Consider the following 23,554-nt stretch of genomic DNA (forward strand, 5'->3'; position numbering starts at 1 on the left):
TAATTGACTATCTAGCAAGTGCATTTGAAACTACTTTAAGTTGCTTTTTGTTTAAAGTTTGTTTGGCTGTCATATCCAGTTTTTGTTAGGTATAAGATAGTTTCTGTTTAGCTTCTTTGAAGGTCTTAAAGCCTTTCTGAAATGAAATATGTTGTAGCCATACTTGAAAAATTGATGCCAACCCCATTGGCATAAAAGAATAAATCCCTAACTGTATTTCCCATTGGAGGTGAGAAATCATTCTGAAAGTGCTGTTGTGAAATGTCAGTGTCTTTGAGTGTTGTCACTTGTGAAGGCAAAGATGTACTTTGCAGTGACTCTGTCACACGCACTCATGTGCATAATGAGATTGTGAGCAAGTAGCATTGGGATAGGGCTTCCTCTCACATACACAGAAGGTTTTAGCTGGCTACAGTTTGAGCATTGTTGAGACATGTTGAGATATTGTAGCCACTGGAGAGGAAGGGATATTATCTGGAATACCCCAAAAAGGCAGTGGACCCTGTGTATTATGAAGCTAAGGAGTGGTGCCCTGTGCAGTATGGAGCTATGGACTGGTGAAAGGGAACTGAAGTCATTGGTGAGTATGATGATATACAAGGATAATGAAGCCACTGAATCAATTGGCTGAGTGTTTGAGTATGTGATGATACCCACCAACAGGCATGTGTTTGAAAGTATGGATTGCTGAATGGCCCTTGTATGCAATATCTAACGTTTTAGTCCTGGAAGTTACTGTGCATGGGCTCCATCTTGCAGATATATTGATAAGGCAATGGAAGTGTGAAGGCTTATTTATTAAAGGGGACTAATATAATTTGTTATAACAAGTTGAAACTTTAGGCCTTAATAAGGGCTTCTGATTTGATTACATTTTAGAACAGAATACATTACTAATTTCACATTTACCTAGTTGATTTCCTGTAACTCACATATTACAATGCCCTTATTAGGTATTTAAATAAAACTTCATATAATGCCAAGTATGAAATTACTTCTTCGAAGCATTATTGTTGTGTATACTGTTTGCCTGTGGTCCAGATTGTTACTTAAAAGGGTACTTAGGCCAGTTTGCTTATTCAGATAACATTTGTTGTTCCAGATATCTCCATTCCCCTATGATTCGATGAAGACAGAAGCTGAGAAGTACTGCAAGGCTGAACTAGTCTGGTGCCAGGAAGAACACAAGAATATGGGTTACTATGATTATGTTGAGCCCCGCCTCTTCACGCTTTTGCACCATACACGTCCAATTTGGTAAGCATTGCCATTTAAAGAGGCTTGTTTTAGACTTATATTTATAGAGCAGCATGGCACTATAAGTAAACGTAACGATGTAGAGAACTGTATTATTTGGTGTGAGCATATTCCTAGCAAATCTGCTTGCAGAAAAAGTTTGTGCAACCTTTACAGTCAGCAAATAAATATATCATAATCCAGAGTTTACATTACATCCCTTACGTCATTACAGACATAACTGCTGCCTCAGGTAAAACTAAAGACTTAGGATGCTTGGTACTAGCCAGCATACCTCATGGTTTCCTACGCAGTCTTGAGGAAAACTTGCCTAACCTAACAGTCATATTAAACAACATTTTTGCTTGTGGACATGCTGTAGCCTGTGGTAACAGGCTTTAGTGGAACCAGTTCGCAAAGGATTGAGTAAGGGTGATATGAGATCCAAACAATTTTAGACCTCATCAGCCTTATCGGTATTCACTGTAAAAAGACGGAGGGGAGTTATGATGGAACTTATCCAAAATGATACACGGGACCTATTTCTGCTAGGTATTGAACATCATGTTTTGTTTGTTAAAGGGCGGTATTGCCTGTAAAATTTTGCAGCATTCTTTAAAGAGGTAGCAGCAGCACTTGACCAGGGGCTGACAGTGATTATTACTTATCTTGACTTTGCTAAGGCTTTTGATATAATTTCACATAATAGAATACTTGATGAATTAAAACTTTTAAATATCACTCCATATGTAATACATTGGCTAAATAACATGAAACCATAAGTCAGGGTAGGGGTGTTCCTTTGATCTGAAGTAGTTAACTTCATTTTATCTGCAACCTGTGGGTATTCGGATCTGAGCCAGCAACTTTTCAAGCATCTGCTTTGAGCTCCTCCCCCTTACCCACAACCCATCACCATCTCCTATCTTCCCTCTGATCTCGTTTGTCACTTCGTGCACCAGCATCGTGAGCTCTGTAGCTCCAAGTGTTGGATTATTTAGTAAGTGACTTTTTGGTCATTTTTTTTCTTGAGATAGTGAGTGTGTGTTGTTTAGTTCCCTTTCCTCCCCCAATCGCTTGTTCGTCGGTTTTATATATATATATATATATATATATATATATATATATATATATATATATGTGTGTGTGTGTATGTGTAAAAAAGAAAAAAAAAGTTAGTTGTAAAGTAGTCTAGTACAGGCCCTCCCTACCCCTTAGGTGTGTGTGTTTAGAGTGTCAGTCTTAAGTAGGTTAGCTGTGTGTGTTGGTAGTATGGCTGATCAGCCAAAACCTACCTTCAAGAAATGCACAGAGTGTGGCCATAAGCTTTCTCTGGCAGATGGTCACACTCTGTGTGTTGTTTGCCTGGGTGTTTCCCATCTATCTGTTCAGTGCAATGTGTGTGCCGGATTTAACCCCAGGGCCTTGAAAGAAAGGAAGGCCAAACTGGTTGCAAAAAGCCTTCTACCTGTTTCCTCTCTGAACTCATCGGCCTCAGCCTCGGCTCCTCCAGCAGTTGCTCAATCTCCCCCTCAGGCTGGGACTCACCCTCCCACTAGACCTGTTGAAGAGGAGGCCAAAGGAAAAGACAGGAAAAACAAGGACAGAGACAAGAGTAAATGGTCTCCAGAGCAGGAGCCCTTCCCATGCCCACCTTCTAAAGTGTCTAGACCTAAATCTCCTCGGCTCCACTCCCCGAGGTTCTCCCCGGAGCAGAATGAGCCCTTGGATCCGAGGCCTTCATCTAGGTCATCACAACGATCAGCCAGATCCGAGTTGGTCATCTCCTTGCGCTTGACTCTGAGCCTGTCGGAATTGGATATGGACAGGATGATGAGATTTATTCGGACCCAAATCCAGATGGGAGTCTGAACGAACCTCCATGCCCTTCTTTCATCTAATTTAGTCCAATCTGGCCTGCGGTTTCAGGGTTTATGGATCTGAGGATCCCCAGAGCTGGGGGTCCGGGTGCCGACGGTTCCTCCAACCTCAACTCCGGCGATCACCTTGAGTTCCTCGGATCAGACCAGTTCAGATCCGAGCAACTCTCGGGCTGAGGATGGGGAGTCAGATCCGAGGGAATGAAGGTGTCTTCGGCTCCGACTTTGTCGGACCCGAGCCATTCCTACGGAGCTCCAGCTACTCCTGCCTTGGCCCCGATTCTCACTGCGGACCCGGGGAGAGCTTCCTCCTTGTTGGGTGCTAAGGAGGTATGCTCTCCATTGGCGTTCGATGTGGTGGAGAGGGTTCTCTCCCAAGGATCAAGACACCAGCCTATTTCCTTGGATTCTGCCCAGACTCCCTTGGATTTGGTTTCGACTCCCTTCAGCTTGTCCCAGGGACAGCCCGTGCTAGAAGACCCCCAGGCGGTTCCCCTGGAGGAACCCCCCGTGGTTCACAAGCCCTCTTCAGAGAGTCCCACTGAAGAGGGTCCCCTTAAGTAGACATGTAAAAGGTGGCACCTGGACCCCCTCAAGTCCTTGACAGAAGACACTGATTTAGATGAAGTAGAAGGTTCCCGCAGGTCACCTCCCGAGGATGTCTCCTTTGGAGACATCATGGAGATCCTCCGCCAGAGGGGAGGTTTGTCAGCCCCATAACCTTCGGATGAGTCAGTGTTACTGGAGGCTTTTGGCACAGGCCCATTTACATCCTGGGTGTCCCCTCCTTCGGATCCCTTAGTGGATCTTATCACCACGCAGGCATGGAAGGAGCCTGACACCATAGAGCCGGTACTAAAATGCCCAGACAGGATTCTCTCTCCACCCTCAGACAGACAGGCCTGGTACAAAGGATTCCCGGTGGATGCTGTGGTGGTGGCAGCAGCCACCAAGAGGGAACTGGCACAGGAGACTTCCTCGGTCCACCCTCCGGACAAGGAGTCCAGGGCGGTGGATCGATTTGGGAAGCAAGTGTTTTCTTCAGCGACGTTTTCCATCCAAGCGCTGAACTATTTGGCACACGTTATATGGCTGCAGCAGGACCTAGTCACTGAGTTTGCTGAGTCACCCCCAGAGTCTTTGTCACCGGAGGACAAGCATCTGTTCTCCGTAAAAATGTCGACTCCAAAATCGGTATCGAACACGTCTGTGCATCTCCTTTCCCATGCTATGGAAGGAGCGGCTAGGGCAGCTGGGACCGGTGTGGCTATGTGCCGACACGCTTGGCTCAGACTGTGTCAATTTGCGGACTAAAACACCAAGTCTCCAACACGTAGGACTGTGTAGACAAGTAGTTAAATGTATTCATATCAATCAAACCATCTATAAATAGATCATTGAAGAAACAGTGGACCTTTTTATAAGCCCCATTCATCTCATTAATGCTGGATTCACCATAGATGCCACTATCCAAAACAAGTTGCATCCTTGACTTGTAGTCATTTGTTTCCATAACTACCAGTCCTCCCCCCTTATCAGGTTTTAAAAAACTGATAGGAAGACATTTAGTCAAATTCAAAACTTCCCTTTCACTCGCATCCATGTTACGTGACTCAATGCTTTTTCTGTTGTTTTTCTGTAAATGTCTCAAGTCGAATTCACATAAATATTTAAATAAATTTAACAAGAAGTGCATTGGTGGATTAAATGTGCTGGACACTTTCAAACTTTTATTCATGTGACTGTTCTCACAAAACATCAAATTCAAATTAAGTTTACGAGTGTAAAATTTCAGATCTTTTAAAGTTTCAGGTAGTTTAAAATGGTTATCCGGTACAAAGGTTAGACCCCTACTAAAAATTTCACAAAGTTTCAGATCAATGTCATACAATGTTATTACAATAACCCTTCTCAAAACCAAGGAAACAGTGTTTTAAATGGGGCTTTAAACAACACACATGACCAGCCTTCTTTTTCCAACAACTGCCAAAACCATCAACCCAAGTACAACACGAGGGTGAAAGGAGGCAAGAAGTAGGAGTTCAAGTAGAACAGACAACTGTAAAACCTATTATTTTATTGAATAAAAGAGGAGACTTCAAAATTTACAACTACTCTGACTGTGAAGTTTTTAGTAGGGGTCTAACCTTTGTACCGGATAACCATTTTAAACTACCTGAAACCTTAATAGATCTGAAACTTTACACTCGCAAACTTAATTTGAATTTGATGTTTGGTGAGAACAGTCACATGAATAAAAGTTTGAAAGTATCCAGCACATTTAATCCACCAATGCACCCGTTGTTAAGTTTATTTGAACAATTATCTGAATTCGACTTGAGACATTTGCAGAAAAACAACGGAAAAAGTATTGAGTCACGTAACATGGATGCGAGTGAAAGGGAAGTTTTGAATTTGACTAAATGTCTTCGTATCCGTTTTTTAAAACCAGATAAGGGGGAGGACTGGTAGTTATGGAAACAAATGACTACAAGTCAAGGATGCAACTTGTTTTGGATAGTGGCATCTATGGTGAATCCAGCATTAATGAGATGAATGGGGCTTATAAAAAGGTCCATTGTTTCTTCAATGATCTTTTTATAGATGGTTTGATTGATATGAATACATTTAACTACTTGCCTACACAGTCCTAAAATACCCACACATTTTGGGGTACCGAAATTACATAAGGACCAACAGAATCCACCCATGAGAGCCTTAGTTAATTCCCGGGGTTCCATCACATATGCTAGTGCGAAATACATTGATTCCATCTTAAGAAATATGTCGTAAATGAAAAGCAAGTGTGTAGAGACTCATGGGCATTTTTGACTTCTATCAACAACATTAAATATGATGAGGCTGTAATGTTCTTAACAGTAGACGTAGTTGATTTGTATTTCTTCATCCCCCATGAGGAAGGCATTGAGGGCATAGTGGAGAGATTGCTAGCGCATGGAGATAACAACAGAGAAATCATACTATTCCAGGAAATAATGGAAGTTATTTTAACTAACAACTTTGTAATGTTTGACAATTTGATATTCAAACAGTTGGTGGGTGTTGCTATGGGTTCACCATGTGGGGGGAGCTATGCTAACTTGGTGCTGGCTAGTTGGGAACATAAGACCATCCTTTCGGACAGGGAATGGGCTGACAGAATAAAGATGTATACAAGGTTTTCGGATGACATCTTTATTTTGTTTAAAGGCACTGAATCCGAAGCCCAGACTTTTGTACAACATCTCAATAACAGCACCAGTTTTTTTAAGTTCACCCACACATTTCATGAGACTACCATCACGTATTTAGACATCGAGTTAAAAAAGAACATTGAGGAACAGCAATGTGTTGCTAGAATACACCAAAAACCTACATACTCAAACTCCATGCTTCATTACAGGAGTTGCCACCCATTACATCAGAAGAGATCCATGCTCAAAGGACAACTTGTCCGAGCAGCAAGGATGGTGACAGATGATGTAACCTTCCTTGAAGAATGTGAGATTCTTAAACTGATGTTCTTAAAGAGAGGTTACCCAAATACATTAGTCCTTGACTTAGTGGAAGAAGTTGTACATAAAAGGAGAGAAGGGTTTTACAAACCACTGCTCAGACCTATTAATAGGTTGGTGACCTTAGAGGAGGGTGTGAGGTCTGAAGAGACCATTAATATAAATCAGGATGGAACACAAGATGTAGGAGTTATTACAAGGAGAATTCCTAGCAGTTTTGTAACCCCTTTTTGCTTAGAAGTAAAAGCAATTGAGGTTATTTTGAGAAGGAACTGGAACATCTTTATGATGGAACCAGAGGTTTTGGAGAAGCTAGGTAATTCACCTTCCTTTGTTTACAAAAAGAATAAGAACTTAAAACAAATTTTAGAAATGGAACCTCAGATCTGTAATAGAACTGGAGGTACTTATAAGTGTGAGAGTTGCAATTATTGTAAATATATTGCAACAGGGACAGAATTTGAAATAGATTCTTTTAAGGTAAAGACAAAGGGTAGATTCAATTGTAACTCAAAATCTGTGGTCTACCTGGCTAGCTGTGTAGCTTGCCCAGCATATTATATTGGGAAGACAGACAGAAAACTCAAAAAAAGAATCTAGAGCATGTTTACCATATCAGGAAAAAGTCACCCTCTAATGCTTTAGCTAGGCATTGTTCTGAACACCCAACCCACCACTTCCTTTTCAGAGTGATTTGTCAAGTTTTAGTGAGTATAAAAGGGGGTCCTTACCATTTAATTTTGGAAAGACAGGAGTTGATTTGGCAACTAAGACTGAACTCCTATAACCCCCCTGGGGTTAAATGAAGTCACCTCTATTGCTTGCATTCTAAAATTGAAGAATTTAATGCATTAAATAGCCCTTAGTGTAGTTTTTGTTTTTTGTACACTGCCCTTTTTGTTGCATGGCTTGATTTGATATTATATTACATTATATTTTATATTTTACTATTACATACTCTATTGAACAATTTATATATTTTATTGAACGTTCTATATGTTTGTTTTTTAAATAACTAGTTTTTAAAAATTACTTGTGAAGAATGTAATGTCAAGCATACTCCTCGAGAGTCAATGTTAGCTATGATAGGGAAGTATTAGTTGCATATTTACACTACTTACATCAGTTATAATTTATAAATACGATGTAGGGGAAATTGTTCTCAATAAGATGAGAACCATAGTATATTTTATTTTTAATTTTTTTATATATACACACACTGAACTTACAAATGTATTTTCATTCAATTTATTTCATGTTTTGTTGCTGATGTCATTTAATGCCTAATTAATTATTAAATGACTAACCAAACATTACTGGTTAATGAAAGTTTGAAACAACCATGTGGTATATATTTAAGTTGAGAGTTAATTTTTTCTGATGGTCTGAAGAAGTCTACTATTTTAGAGACGAAAAGCACTTAACCGTTTTTTATTTGTGCCTCTAGTATACATAATAAATTTGTGTTCTACGTGTTGGAGACTTGGTGTTTGTGTCCACATCTTTTTTAGTTACGGTTGGATTTCGTTTTTTTTGGATTATCAATTCGTGGACCCCTTCAAGGCATCTTTCACAAATGCTCCCTTCGATGGTTCTCTTTTTGGGAAGACAGTACGTGACACTGGTCCAGAGCGAAAAGGACGGGAAGACTTTGTCTGCCGTCAGAGTCCACTTCTCTAGCCCTCAAAGATCATTTTCTAGGAATCAGAGAGGGCAAAAGAAGATGTTCCGAAAATCAGTTTTCCCGGGACTCTCAGGACAATCCGTCCCTTAGAGGCAGAGGGGGAACGAACAGACGCAGACGCCACCACAGAGGCAGTGGGGGGCCGAGGAACTTTGGGTCTAGGGAGACCTTCTCGGACAGGCACATGCAGCAGCCCTGAGGGGTTGCCCGACTGTCCTACTCTGGAGACATTCGGCGGAAGATTATCTTTGCACCCATTGGCTTGGGAGTCCATAACTGCAGATCATTGGGTTCTTCAAATAATATCCAGAGGCTACACCACCCCATTTGTTTCCCCTCCCGTCCAACCAAAGCTCCTCCCATATGTCCCACCTACTCAAAGGGAGGCGGCAGCACTATTTCCAAGCTGCTTCGCAAACGAGCCATCGAATCAGTCCGGATCAGGCGTTTACTCCAGGTTCTTTTTAGTGCCAAAAAAGACGGGGGACTTCAGGCCCCTCTTGGACCAGTCAACCTTGAACCTGGCTGTAGCCAAGCAGAAATTCTGGAAGGTCACCCTACAGTCCATTCTACCCTATCTTCGAGAATGCTGCTGGATGTGCTCGATAGACCTCCAGAACGCTTACTACCACATCAAGATTCACATAAGCTCCAGGAGATTCCTTCGCTTCTGGCTGGGAGCCAATCATTTCCAGTTCAGAGCCCTACCCTTTGGTCTCACCACAGTCCCCCAAGGTGTTTACCAAGGGTAATGGCAGTCGTAGCAGCTCACCTGACGCTTCAGGGATTTCAGGTATTCCCTTACCTAGATGATTGTCTCCTGGCTGCTTCCACCAGGCATCTTCTTTGCATAGCCAGAGACTCCTTCCTTCATCTTGCAGACCAGCTAGGGATCACTATCAATGTGTCCAAGTCCCTCTTGGTCCCAGTGCAGATCCTGGACTTTATCGGGGCACGGCTGGACATCCTTCAATTGAAAGTCTTCCTAACTCCAGACAGGGTCCAGAGCCTACAGGCCCATATATCAGTGGTTCTTGGCCCCAGGCCACCAAAGGCGGGCAATGTTCTCCGAGTCCTAGGCTCTATAGCTGCAGCAATCTCAATCCTACCCTGTGCGTGTCTTCACATGCGGGTTCTTCAGTGGACTCTGGCCGTACAGTGGTCTTGGCTAGATCTCCCCATGGAATATCCAATTCAAATTAGCAAAGCCTGCAGGGTGTCGCTTCTCTGGTGGTTCCAGTCGCTGGAGATCTTGGTGGGACGCTCATTTGTGTCACACACAGCCCAAGCCACAGTGACCACGGATGCCTCCCAGCACGGGTGGGGGGCATTGTCTGGGGAGGATAGTCCAAGGCACGTGGTCCCAGATCAAAACAGATTGCATATCATTGTTCTGGAGATGAGAGCAGTGCTTTTAGCATTGCAAGGCTTTCACACTGTCCTTCCTCTGGGGACTATTGCAATTAAATCAGACAACATGTCAGTTGTCTGGTACATCAACAAACAGGGAGGAACCAGATCTTACCCTCTGTGTCGCGAGGCCATGAGAGTGGGCGATCTCCACCAGTTGATTTCTGATTGCAACGCACTTCCCGGGATGCTCCAACGTTTTAGTGGACAGATTGAGTCGGGCTATTCTAATGCCATACTAGTGGTCTCTGAAACAATCGATAGCGGAGGAGATCTTTCTTGCGTGGGGTCAGTCATGTTGTGATCTCTTCGCATCTCCTTCCAATGCGAAGTGCAGTGTGTTCTTCGCTCTGATCCCCTCACCAGGGGATCCCCCCAGAGATGCTCTAGTCCATGCTTGGCATCCCGGGTTTCTGTATGTTTATCCCGTTACCTCTCATTCCAAAGTTTCTTCAGAAGGCTTGTTAATTGGGGTGCAAAGTGATCCTCATTGTCTCATTCTGGTCTCATCAGGTGTGGTTCCCCTTCCTCTGGTCTCATGTTCTAGCTCCTCCTTGGATTCTGGATCCCTGTTCGGATCTAATTTCCCATCCCTTGGGCACTTGTCCACCCAACCTGGACAGCCTCAAGCTGATGGCTTGGTTGCTCCAGTTCCCTTGATTGCCAGGACTCCCGGTCTTTCATCTTCAGTAAAAACTATTCTGGTGGCGTCCCATAAGGCCTCCACTAGGAAGATTTACTGCAATAAATGGAAACAATTCTCTATTTGGGCTTCTCAGAGGAACCTGGATGCCTTTACAGCCCCTGTTCTTGCAGTGTTGGATTTCTTAGCCAATATTTTTCAACAAGGGGCTAGTTCCTCCATGTTGAAAGTGCAACTGGCAGCTATCTCGAATTTCCACGTCGGCAAAAACATGAATGCCCTGGCCTCTTCTAGATTGTGTAAGGCTTTTCTTAAAGGCACCTTTCTTTTGTGTCCTCCAATTAAAGACACTGTTCCTCCTTGGGACCTTACCTTGGTTCTGCAGGCTTTAGTTGCTCCCACCTTTGAACCTGCAGCATCAATAGATTTGAAGTTCTTATCCTGGAAGACAGCCGCCTTAGTGGCCATTATGTCGGCTAGGAGGGTTTCTGAGATTCAAGCTTTGTCTGCTGTGCCCCCTTACTTGATCTTCCATAAGGACAGGGTTTCTCTCCGCACGAACCCTTCCTTCTTACCAAAAGTAGCTTCTGAGTCAAACATTAATCAAACAATTAACCTGCCTGTTTTCTTTCCAAATTTTCAGAACAAGGGTGAATAAGCTGCATTTGCTAGATGTTCGTATACAGCTTCATTTTTATTTACACAGAACAAAGCCCTTCCGTAAGTCTGACCAGTTATTTGTATCCTTTTCTAAACGCTTTCTGGGCAAAGCCATTTCCAAGGTTTCCTTAGCTAGATGGATTACACAATGTATTTTGCAAATTTATAAAGGCAAAGGTCTGCCCCCGCCTGGTCCTGTTAAAGCTCATTTTACCAGATCTATGGTGACTTCGGCTACATTTTGGTCTAGGGTTCCACTGGATGATATTTGTATGGCAGCAAACTAGGCAAAGTCACATACCTTCATTTCTCATTATAAGTTGGATTTTATCTCCAGAGGGAGAGCATCCTTCAGCTCTGCGGTGCTCAAGAATGTCCTTCCATGACGGCCTCCCAGGAGTTTAAGTAGCTGGGGACTCTGTCCCACAGGTTGCAGATAAAATGAAGTTAACTACTTCAGATAAAGAAGTTATGTACTCACCATAACATTCCATCTGAGTAGTTACACTTCATTTTTCTGCAGCCATCCCACCCTCCTTCCCCTGAACCTGTTCAGGTTTATTATGTAGTTGAGTTGCTAATTGGTTGAGTAGCGGCAAACTTGATCTGAGGAAAGGTAGGAGATGGTGATGGGGTATGGATAAGGGGGCGGAGCTTGGAGCAGATGCTTAAAAAGTTGCCGGCTCGGATCCGATACGGATCCGAATACCCACAGGTTGCAGAAAAATGAAGTGTAACTACTCAGATGGAATGTTATGGTGAGTACATAACTTCTTTTTTCTATCAGGGGTTAACAGGAGTTTCCCACAATGCTTGCTATTGGCATCACATCATTTTGGACTATTCTTCATAGATATAAAAGTAGGAAGCAGCTTGTGGAAATTCATGAATATCCAATTATGTTAATTGCAAACTGAGTGATATACTTGCTTCAAATAAAATGTTGATGATCTCCAAGATGGTCTACAGAAAGGGAAAACTGATAAAGTAGCTATGAAAAAAACTTTGAAAACTGTTCTGACCATGGGAAAACACCAAGGCAGGGAACACAGCTTAAATTAAATATCAGATAACGTTTAGTTTAAGTTAAATGCTTTTGTCTCAACAAAGACTTATTCAAATAAGTAGAACAAACACTTTCAAACTAATTTATATCCTGAGTTCAAAGTTCATAAAATTCAAGGCCTTAGTCCAAGACTCAAAGTGGCAGCTGCTTGGCTCTAAGACATATCCATTAGCTGTTTACATTGATAGGCCACTCAAACCTTTTATACATGTTCACAAACATATATTAATTGATTCATGGGACTTTCTTAGAAAGATGACCCCCGATTTATATCAGAAATCTTTAATTTTTGTCACAATTGATTTTATAGATTTATTCTCAGTTATTCTACATGAAGTGGGATTGCAGTAGTTTGAAAGTACTGTAGTAGAATGAACATGTCTGAGAGCAACAGAAGTGAAATTGCTTATGGAATGTATGGAGCTAGTGTTAACCAACAATTTCCTTTATTTTGAGGAGGAATTATATAAACAAATTGATGGGTGGCCATGGGTGCCACCTGCACCCCAGTTTATGCCAATATGGTTTTGTGCTATTGAAAAAGGGAATTTGTGTTTGTCCAGTTATAAGAAAAGTTTAGCTTAATACATCCATATTTTGGATGACATTTTCTTTTGTGCAGTGTCACTGAAGCAAAATTATTTGAATGTGTGAATTACCTCAATACTACAACAGATTTTTAAAATTCACCAAATGTCAATAAATAAATATAAATAATTATGATTGGAATGGGATCAATATCTGGATGTTTACTTACAAAAATATTTCATCTATGGTAGGTTTAGGTCCAAGTTGTGTAGGAAAGATGATTATTCCAATAGTTATTTGCATTTCAAAAGTGAACATCCTTCGTATTTAGAGTTGGTAAGAGCTGCCAGGATGTCATCATCACAGGGTGATTTCCTGGATGAGTGTATTAGAATTTGTGAGTTTTTTCTACAGAGAGATTACCCTCTTATTTGGTTAATGAAGTAGTAAAAGAGGTACAACAAGTTTGGGGCCACAAATATGTCCCCTTATTGGAGGAAAAAAGAAGGAGAACATGAAGGAGATATAAATGATACGAAAGACCCAAATGAAGAAGGAACTTATGTTAGGTCCTTTACTAGTAAATGCAACAGGGATACAGAAGCCATACAGAACAATTATGACAAAATGGTGGCAGATGTTTTCAAAATTGCCCAACAATTTAGGAGTTTTTTGTGAACCTCTTATTTTTACTTATAAGATAGGGCACAATGTTAGAGAGATTTTTGTAAAGGGCAAAAAAAAAAACAGAAAAAAACACCCATTTAGAAAACAAGAGATCCAAGGAAACCTATAAATGTGACACTTCTAAACAATGCCCTTATGTATTGAACAGCGATAGTATTCACCTTCCAAATGAGGGGCATGAGTTGGAGTACTAAATATTTTGATTGTCTTAACCAAAAGGTAGTTTATTTGCCATCCTGTAAGGTTTGTCTGTCATTTTATATAGGTAAAACTGAAAGGGCTTTGAGAAAAGGAATTTATGAGCACCTGAACGATATCAAGAACAAGGTGGAAACCAACACACTGTATAGACATTCCTTAAATTGTAAGGATGGTGTATCTTTAGAACATGTGGTCCGTGATCCAAAAGGTGGGCAATAGGAAACTTTAATTTAATACCGCAAACTTGTATGGCAGCTAAAATTAAATTGCAGTAACCCTTCAGGATTGAATGATCATGTTTCCATTGCCCAGTGTTAAAGTTACAATCATCAAAGTTGTGATACAATGTTATGCGCATTGTTTTGGTCCCCATCAGTGCAAGTTTTTTTTTTTTTTTTAAATGTTTATTCATTTTTGTTTTTATATAAAAAAGAATTATTAAAGATTAGTTTAGCTTAAATATTTTGAGCATAGTCTGTTTTTTAGGAAGTGACTACATGTTTTATGGATTTGTTAAGGTGTTTTTCATAGTTTTGGGGGTTTTGAAGGAATTGTATTAGGTAAATACACATTGAAGGAAAGATGTCAGAAAAGAAAACTTGATCTACCAAAGAATTTTGAACTCAGGATATAAATTAGTTTAAAAGTGTTTGTTGTGCTGCTCTTTAGTGCTTTACTTATATTAAACATTATTTGTTATTTAATTTAAGGCGTGTTCCTTCTTTCGTGTTTTCCAATGGTCAGGACAGCTTTCGGAGCTTTTTTGATTACTGGTTTTATTATATCTCTGAGAGACCTCAGTATTGTTTTGGTTCATATTTATGACCCCACCTTTAGTGTGAATAGTAAATGTGGCATCATGAGACCTAGCAAAAAAACTGAGAATTGTAGTTACAAAATACATGATTGTCATTAAATCACCAGTGGAGGTAGTAGACAGCACTTTAAACTTTGACCAAGATATACTGTCTATCAGTGTCATAAAAGCAAATTATGTAGCCCATCTAATTGTAAAGGGCCTGTCCAGTCACACCAGGGAGATCATTGTACCAATTTGTACCATACTGATCAGAGTCATTACTAGACAAGACAATTGAAAGAAGTTGAAAAGACATGATTTCTAACTGGGAAGATTACAGGACTGAAAAACTTGAACTGTTTACGAGGGCAACAGCAACTGTTATCATATTCTGTTTTTTGTAGATAACTAAGTGGTGATTCTTTCCTATCTATAAGGCAGTACCAGAAATGGCTGTATTTGAAAGTCTGTGCCAGAAAGATCAGACTGGAGAACCAAATATATATATATATATGTGTATATGTGTGTGTGCCTGTTTGTTTGCATATCAATATATCTATAACTATATCCATATCTATGTCCATTTCTAAAAATGTTCTCACACATCCTTCAAATGTGTATGTTCTCACAACTGTTGTACAAATAGTTCTATGGCAGCATTTAACTAATACACATCATGCGGTTGTGACTTGGGTAAGCAAGCTTTCCAATTCCATTTGCTATAGTTGTAAAACAATGTTGCTAGACAATAATGACTTACTGTATAGAAGTGTTGAAATATATTTTTTGGATATAACCCCTTCATATAGGTTGTTGTGTTCATTTTTAACCATGGCCTTATTCATTCACGCACATACTGCTGATTACCTTCCTGTATGAGTGATTTCTGATAAAAGTTGTTCTGTGGTGCCATTAGGTAGTGCACTACTAATGTGAACATAGGCTTGCAGGGTTCTCATGTATGTAGATCTCACTGACGGAGTAATGGCAGTTGTCATTATCATATGGCAGTAATGCCATGTAAGCATGAAACTGTGTTATTGCACCATGTTCATCTGAGCGATGCCATGCCTCACTATCATACATTGATTCATACGTTGTTAGCTTTCAATACCCACCTGTGTTTTACATATCTTTCCTGTGTATTTTATCTTGCACTGTAGTAATTCTAGGTGTACAGCAAATTATGTACTCGCATCTTTTCTAAGCACCTGCTGTTGTCATGTATGATATTCATGCCCATGTTTCTTCCATTATCAATGTCAAGGGTAATGGTTTTGAAAACATCTCTTACCATTTTTAAGCTAGATTCTACTTGTCTGTCTGCAAATTATTACTAAACTCAAAAACACCCCAGTTTGATATTTTCCCTGCAGACATCATGTGATAAATACACTGATTGTTACTGTGTGATATTTCTCTATTCAGTAATTAGCCAATTTATGTTAATTTCTCTTTTTTGTATTAAAATGCTATGTTCATGTAAGAAATATTTAAAAATGTTTAAAAATCATGTAAATAAGCTCATGTATAGATGTTTTTACTCTGCAATTACCGGTTACAAGTGGCGTTCCCCAGGGCTCAGTCCTAGGACCCCTCCTGTTCGGCATATACTTCTCAGAGGTACAAGCAAGCACAGGAGGACTATGGCTGACCAAGTTCGCAGGCAACTGCAAACTAGGGGCTATAATTGACTCTCTGGCTGACACAGACATCCTCCAAAAGGGTCTCACTGAGACAGATACCTGGTGTCAAAATCATGGCCTCAAGCTAAATTCCAAAAAGTGCATAGTCATCCCCTTTGGAAAAAAACGAAGTACCCACAAACTACCACATAGGTGGTAGTCTCCTAAATACGGAAGACGTAATAAGGGATCTGGGGACCCAAGTAGATAGTAATCTCTCCTTTGATAATCACATTGCCAAAGTGATTAGAAAATCCTTCTATGTGGCCCACCTAATCATAAAAGGGTTCGCATCCAGATCAAAAGAGGTCATTGTGCCCCTCTACTCAGCACTCATCAGACCCATCATAGAGTACAACACCCCATTTGGGATATACCTTACAAGACACGTGCAACAGCTGGAAAGACCACAGAAGTGCTTCACCAAGAGGATCACTGGCCTCAAACAGATGCCCTATGTAGCTCAACTGAAGAAGCTCGCCTGAAGAAACTCCAGCTGTACTCAGTTGCATACTGCCTACTCAGAGGTAATCTCTGCCTTTCATACAAGGCCATGTCCAACCCAGAATTGATGGACATGCTCCACCTAAAGAAAACCATATCCCCTCGAGCCACACGCTCTAGGGATCTAAACTTCACCACAACAATAAATAGGACGTGCTGGAGGGATCGATTCCTGTCCCAGAGGCTCCCCATGCTTTGGAACAAGATTCCAATCTACATTAGGCAGAGCTCCTCGCTAACACTCTTCAAGAGAAACCTTGACGAGTGGATGGGAAACAGGCTCTGCTGGACAGAGGCACAGGGAACTAATCTAAGGGGGCGATAAAAGCCAACACATTCTGGCTAGGGTTATAAATGCCTTCAGGAAGATAGCCTAGTACCTACCTATGAACCTATGTGTAACTTAAATGTGGAGCTTTTCTGCCAGGCCTCCTCTGAAATTGGATTTTACCTAGTTGGACCTTTCCCGGGCAACAAAGACAGACAAATAAATAACTACATAAATAATAAGTAAGTGCATTTTATTTGCCTGATATCCAATTGTCTAGTTCCCTGAAATGTATTTGGAACCCTCCTCTCTCTTATGTACTCTGCTAACATGCTTTGCTACTATCCCAGCACTATGAATGCATCCTTGCACAAAGTTAGAAGTTCAAACCTAGATGTTTTCATTTTTATTGACTGATTTTGGTTTAAGTATTCCCCTTTTGGCTGTCTCATCTGTCCTGAGTACTGTCTTAGCATATCTTGCTAATATGCTGCACCTGGGAATATATTACTTAACAGAGATATGGGTTCAAACACTTTTCATTGGGATTACCTAATAGCAAACGTTAACTATCCCAGTAATGTGTTATTTGACTCGCCCGTGATCCCAGTGTTTCAGCAGCAGACCCTGCTACTCCTGCATTATGAAACCTGCACTTGACATTGGCAGGGTTAAATGTCATCGGTACTGTATTGTCTGTTTTATTGTTCCCATGTGTTTCATTCCACACAATCTTACCTACCCTGTCTTGTATTGTCTAGTGCCAGCATAATTAATTTATCTGGAGTCTTATGCCACTGTTGTGATGGCCATTTGGGGGATATGACTTGGTAATGGGCAGTGTAAGGGATCCAGAAATCGTGACTGCATCACTGACAACCCTTATTACAGCATAGGTATGCTAAGTATGTCATGTGACAGTTCTGGGTTTGCTTCTCTTGAGGAATGTCACTTCTCATTTGTTGCATTCAGTCTGCACATGTCAGAAATGCCACCAGTTGTGTTCTTATGACACCTTGCACTGTGATGTGTGTAGTGTCTTACATCAACTTGACAATGTAGACGTCTTGGCGTGTGGAATGCAGTAATGCACTGACCACTTCAACACAAAACATCTTCCTTTTCTTCCCACCTTTATGATTGTAGACATACGTCTCACACATTGTTCTTAGGTATGTATGTGTTGTTCTATAACAATATGTTTGTTGACATGTCCCACATGCATCTCCCATGTACATTCTTCTCACTTACTATGACTTTCACAGCTTGTAAGTTTTATGCATTTTTATGCATCATAAGTTATACAATAGATATAAAAAGTGTACACACCCCTATTAAAATGCCAGGTTTTTGTGATATAAAAAATAAGACCACATAAAGCATTTCGAAACTTTTGTCACCTTTAATGTGAGCTATAACCTGCACAATTCAATTGAAAAATAAATCTTTTCGGGGAAAAATATAAAAAATAAAAAACGTACAATACGCTGGTTGCATAAGTGTGCACACCCTTAAACTAATACTTTGTTGTGTGTGCACACCCTTAAACTAATAATTTGTTGAAGCACCTTGTGATTTAATTACAGCATTCAGTCTTCTTGGGTAGGAGTCTATCAGCATGGCACATCTTGACTTGGCAATATTTTCCCACTCTTCCTTGCAAAAGCATTCCAAATCTGTCAGATTGTGAGGGCATCTCTTGTGCACAGCCCTCTTCAGGTCACCCTACAGATTTTATATTGGATTTAGGTCTGGGTTCTGGCTAGGCCATTCCAAAACTTTTAATTTTCTTCTGGTGAAGCCATTCTTTTGTTGATTTGGATGTATGCTTGGGGTCATTGTCGTGTTGAAAGGTGAAATTCCTCTTCATCTTCAACTTTCTAGCAGATGCCTGAAGGTTTTTGGCCAAAAGTGACTGGTATTTGGAACTGTTCATAATTCCCTCCACCTTGACTAAAGCCCCAGTTCCAGCTGAAGAGAAGCAATTCCAAAGCATGATACTGCCACCACCATGTTTCACCATGGGGATGGTGTTCTTTTGGTGATGCAAAGTGTTGTTTTTGTGTCAAACGTACCTTTTGGAATTGTGGCCAGAAAGTTCAACCTTGGTCTTATCAGACCATAACATATTTTCCTAGATGCTTTTGGGAGTCTTGATGTATTATTTTGCAAATTTTAGCCGAGCCTGGATGTTTTTCTGTGTAAGAAAAGGCTTCCGTCTTGCAACCCTACTCCATAGTCCAGACATATGGAGAATACGGGAGATTCTTGTCACGTGTAGTACATAACCAGTATTTGCTAGAAATTCCTGCAGCTCCTTCAATGTTGCTGTAGGTCGTCTCTTGACAGCCTCCCTGACCAGTTTTTGTCTTGTCTTTTCATCAATTTTGGTGGGGCGTCCAATTATTTGCAACATCACTGTTGTCCCATATTTTCTCCACTTTTTGATGACTGTCTTCACTGTGTTCCATGGTATATCCAATGCTGTGTAAAGATTTTTATACCCTTCTCCTGACTGATATCTTTCAACAATGAGATCCCTTTGATGCTTTGTAAGCTCTCTGCGAACCTTGGCTTTTGCTGTAGCAGGCAACTAAGTAAATGTCAGGAAAATCCTACTAGGACAGCTGAACTTTATTTGGGGTTAATCAGTCTCTTTACTTGATTGCAAGTGTGTATCCAAGAAGACTGAATGCTGTAATTAAATCCAAAGGTGCCTCAACAAAGTATTAGTTTAAGGGTGTGCACACACAACAAAGTATTAGTTTAAGGGTGTTCACACTTATGCAGCCAGCAAATTGTACGTTTTTTTTGTTTTTTTATATTTTTTCTCCCTAACAGATTTGTTTGTTTTTCATTTGAAGTTTACAGGTCACATTAAAGGTGGGAAATTTTTTGAAATGATTTATTGTGGTTTCATTTTTTTATATCACAAAAACCTGGAATTTTAACCGGAGTATGTACACTTTTTATATCCATTGTATGCTAGACATTTGTGGCTGTCTGGCATATCCTTGTAGATAGCAGTAACTAATGACTAATTTTTTCTTTGTCTCACTTTGTATCCCTCAGAACATGCATGCATGGTACTGCAACTGTTACTGTATCCACTTTCACAATGTATAGGAACATTGTTTGTGCATTTGTCCTCACTATTATTTCTGTTTTTGTCCAGTATTTTTTCACTGAGAAGTTGAGATCTGTACCTGTGTATTATTCAGTCTTAAATAGCTGTGTAGTCCTACAACAGTTTTTTCATGCTGAAGATTTAATGACTGTTTTTTGATGTGAATCATATTGGTAGTAATGTTCAATATATCCATGATTTCACTCAACTGTACAACAGTATCAACCTTTGCTGTCTGTCTGTTGCTGGTCGCTTTCCCTTTCTCGTGTATTCCTGGTTTACTTATCTGATGCTGCTGACTGCATGTGCACTCGCTTCTGGTTAATCATGCACACTCTTGTTAACATTGTACACACATGCACACACATACACACACTTGCTTACCATGATGTGGCCACAAGCTGGTGCTGTGGGATGAAGGTGGAGCTCCTTCTTGTGCTGTGTGTCTTGCATCTTCCATCTTTGATTAGCAGTACTGCTCATCTCATTAACACAGTAGATTGTGTTAGCTTTGGCATGACGTGGAAATGGCAATATTGAATCACCAGGTAAAGCATATGGCCCCGTATTGGGAAGTAATGCTTTAGACAAAGGGAGAGATGTACTTTTGTTTAATGGTAATGGCACAAAAAATTTGCACTTTTACAGTTAGATACAGTATTGATAGTGCAGGCATAACAATGATTTTGGAGGACAACTGGAAGATTTTTTGGGGGCAAACTGATATTCTTTATAAAGCTGGGAATGTATAATTTTCCACTGGAAGAGGAAGCTGTAATATGAAGGGGTTACTTTAAGTATGATGCATTTTTGAATGTATAGAGTGTTATATATTTTTATGTGAACTTATGTATTACTATTATAAGGGTCTATATTAGAACATCATAGTTTCAAAACTTCGAATGTTCTAATATCGACCCCTATTCAGCGAAAGCTGAAAATATCGAAGCTACAGAAAAACAAATTTTTTCCTAGGGAAAGAATTCGGTTGTCTGTTTCTGTTGCTTTGGTATTTTCAGCGCTGTGGTGGAACGTTACGGGTTGGGTTTAGGTAAGTGTGCGATTGAGCGCGGGATAGGTTGGTTAGGGTGCAGGTTAGGTATGTGTGCGATTGTGTGGACGTGAGGGTTAGGGCGGGTTAGGTATGTGTGCGATTGTGTGGACGTGAGGGTTAGGGCGTGGTTCAGGTAAGTATGCAATTGTGTGGACGTGAGGGTTAGGGCGGGGTAGGTGAGTTAGGGTTAGGGTGCGGGTGAGGTGATTGTGCGATAGTGACGGACATGGATAGTTAGTGGTGTATGTATAGTTTAGTGTAGGGTTAGGTGTAAGATTTTAGGTGTGTGTGTGTGTGGATTGCTGTTTGTTTGGTATGCATGTGTTGTGTGTATGTGTTTTGGAACAGCAAATTTTTTCCCTAGGAAAAAATTCGCTGTTCTGTATGTTCGATGTTTTCAGCTTTCACTGAATAGGGGTCGATAGTAGAACATTTGAAGTTTTGAAACTTTGATGTTCTAATATAGACCCTATTATAATATATGCAAAGATTTCTTATAGTTGCAGTCATAAGTATTTTAAATGTCTGACATGCAATGCATGAATTGTTATTTAAGGCTGTGACATTTAGTGAATTTTATTTCAGAGTAAGTCCACTGATATTGTGGATGAAAGGGTTAAACAGAAGTTAATGTATGAGTATTCTGTCTTCGATTGTGGTTTTATTTAGTTTCGTTTTAGTGGAACCACTGACCTAGTTTCATTTATTTTGGTTTAAAGTTTTACAACTGTTGCTTTTTTTTTTTTTTTTTTTAAGTGAAAGAAGTTTGTTTGTTTGTTTGTGTCTTTCGGCTTTTCCCGGTTAGGAGTCGCCACAGCGGAACTCCAGTCCGCTAATGATTGGCAGTTGATTTTTTTTACGTACCGGCTTGCCAGGCCTGATGCACAACCTTCAACGAAGGTACGCCCATTCACGCATTTCTCCACGCAGAAGATAAAAAACATGAGTGTATGTTGTTCTAATGTATGTTTGGAGGGTAAAATGTATCCATGTTCCTTTTGTGTTGCTTGGTCAAGTGCTTGTCTAAACCAATCATCATGTCTTTTACTTTTTTATTAACTTCAGGCACAGTAGTCATTTATTTTAACATAGTTGATGCTTAAATACTTAAATTGCTCTGTTTTGTCTTAAATCATGTAGGTATGTTGGCCGTGACCCTGCGTCTTCTCCTGCAACAGGCAACAAGAACACTCATCTGGCAGAGCTGAAACGACTGCTAGACACAGCTTTCAACCTTGAAGCCTTTGAGGGAAAAAAGTTTTGAAGCTATAAATATTTTTAGGTGTTTCTGTATGTATAGGGTTACAGACACCCTTTGTACATTCTGGATAACATGTCTACAGCACATTCTTGTAAGTGCTTTAAAAGTCACAAGGGCATATTGTAGTTATTCTGCTGCACATTTGCATGAAATTGGGTAACCCAATGGTCACAGATTGCCTACCAGGATTTAATTATGAACCATTTAAATAATAAAAGTATCTAAAGTGTAACAAATGTATAAATATAACACATTCTTATATGATATGAGAAGGGAGGTACCAGGACTGTTTCTGTGTTACTATTGTAATCTTGAACATTCTATAGTTGCATAGGTAGATTTTAGTGAGCATCTAATTTTTTATTATGAAATGAGTAAATACATTGCAGCTGATTTGGCAAGAGGTGTTATACTATTACAGCAGAATGAAATGCCATAAAATTTAGTGGCCTTATAGCTAGGTTAAATAAATATCCCTCCATGGACAGTTACAGAGTAATATTGTTTGCAAGTTGAAATTTCCATTGAAAATGTATGTATACCTGTACTCAAAGTCCGTATGTCCATGCTGATTTCATTTTCCTAGTAGAGATTATTTTATATATTGAAATATTAATTAAAAGTAATCAGATCACTGTTCAACCCAAACCATGACAGTGGTAGATTACAGTTAGAATTCCACCTCATATTGTAGTTGCTCCCACAAAGATCACTGCAAATCTGACAAAATCCCAGTTTTCTAATCTCGCTGATGTCATCAGGAAGGATATCACACTATGATGCAACCCATTTTTGTAGCTTACTCAGTTGTTCTCTTTTGTTACTGGGTATTCCTGCATTTGTTTGTCAACATCACTGCTGTCTGGCCAAGTCATCTTTCCCTTCTGTTGCTGGCAGTGTTTTACTGCTATTTTCACAAATGAATGATGTAGTTTGAATGCAGGTTAACAGTCATGACTCATAAAACATAAAAAAAGAAAGAAAAAAAGAATCCCCACAAAAGTATAGGAGAAATTGAACATCTTATGTCACAATAAAAGAAAGTAAACGTTGTCTGTTAACTTGATTTAGACTTCATCAGATTAAATAGTACACAGTTAAGTCAGATTAAATACTATTATCTTCTTCAAGACTACCAATCAAAACGCAGTATATCAGATGGTTACACACATTGTCATGATGATTAAAACTAGAGGACTACAAAACAAGTAGTGTCACAGGTATACTGATTACTGGATGAGAGGACTGTAATTGTTAATTTTTTAACAGTCTTCTGTTTAGTATAGTAAACATTTAAGTGATCATCAAGTCCTGGACAGATTTTTAAATCTGTATAACAGTAATAC

The 23,554-nt window shown here is 40.0% G+C and overlaps 1 protein-coding gene across 1 annotated transcript in view; it reads left to right on the top strand.

The window, feature by feature from the left end:
- The window catches only part of OGDHL (oxoglutarate dehydrogenase L), a 2,090,792-nt gene extending 2,067,593 nt beyond the window's left edge, over positions 1-23,199 (top strand). The window contains exons 20-21 of the mRNA XM_044055619.1: positions 1,103-1,257; positions 22,088-23,199. Of these exons, the coding sequence (XP_043911554.1) occupies positions 1,103-1,257; positions 22,088-22,211 (279 nt within the window). The 3' untranslated portion in view covers positions 22,212-23,199. The remainder of the gene's footprint in view (positions 1-1,102; positions 1,258-22,087) is intronic.
- Positions 23,200-23,554: the final 355 nt, after the last annotated feature.

The sequence above is a fragment of the Protopterus annectens genome, chromosome 14.part0 (genome assembly GCF_019279795.1).
Source record: "Protopterus annectens isolate FY-2018-M chromosome 14.part0, PAN1.0, whole genome shotgun sequence".
Lineage (NCBI taxonomy): Eukaryota > Metazoa > Chordata > Ceratodontiformes > Protopteridae > Protopterus > Protopterus annectens.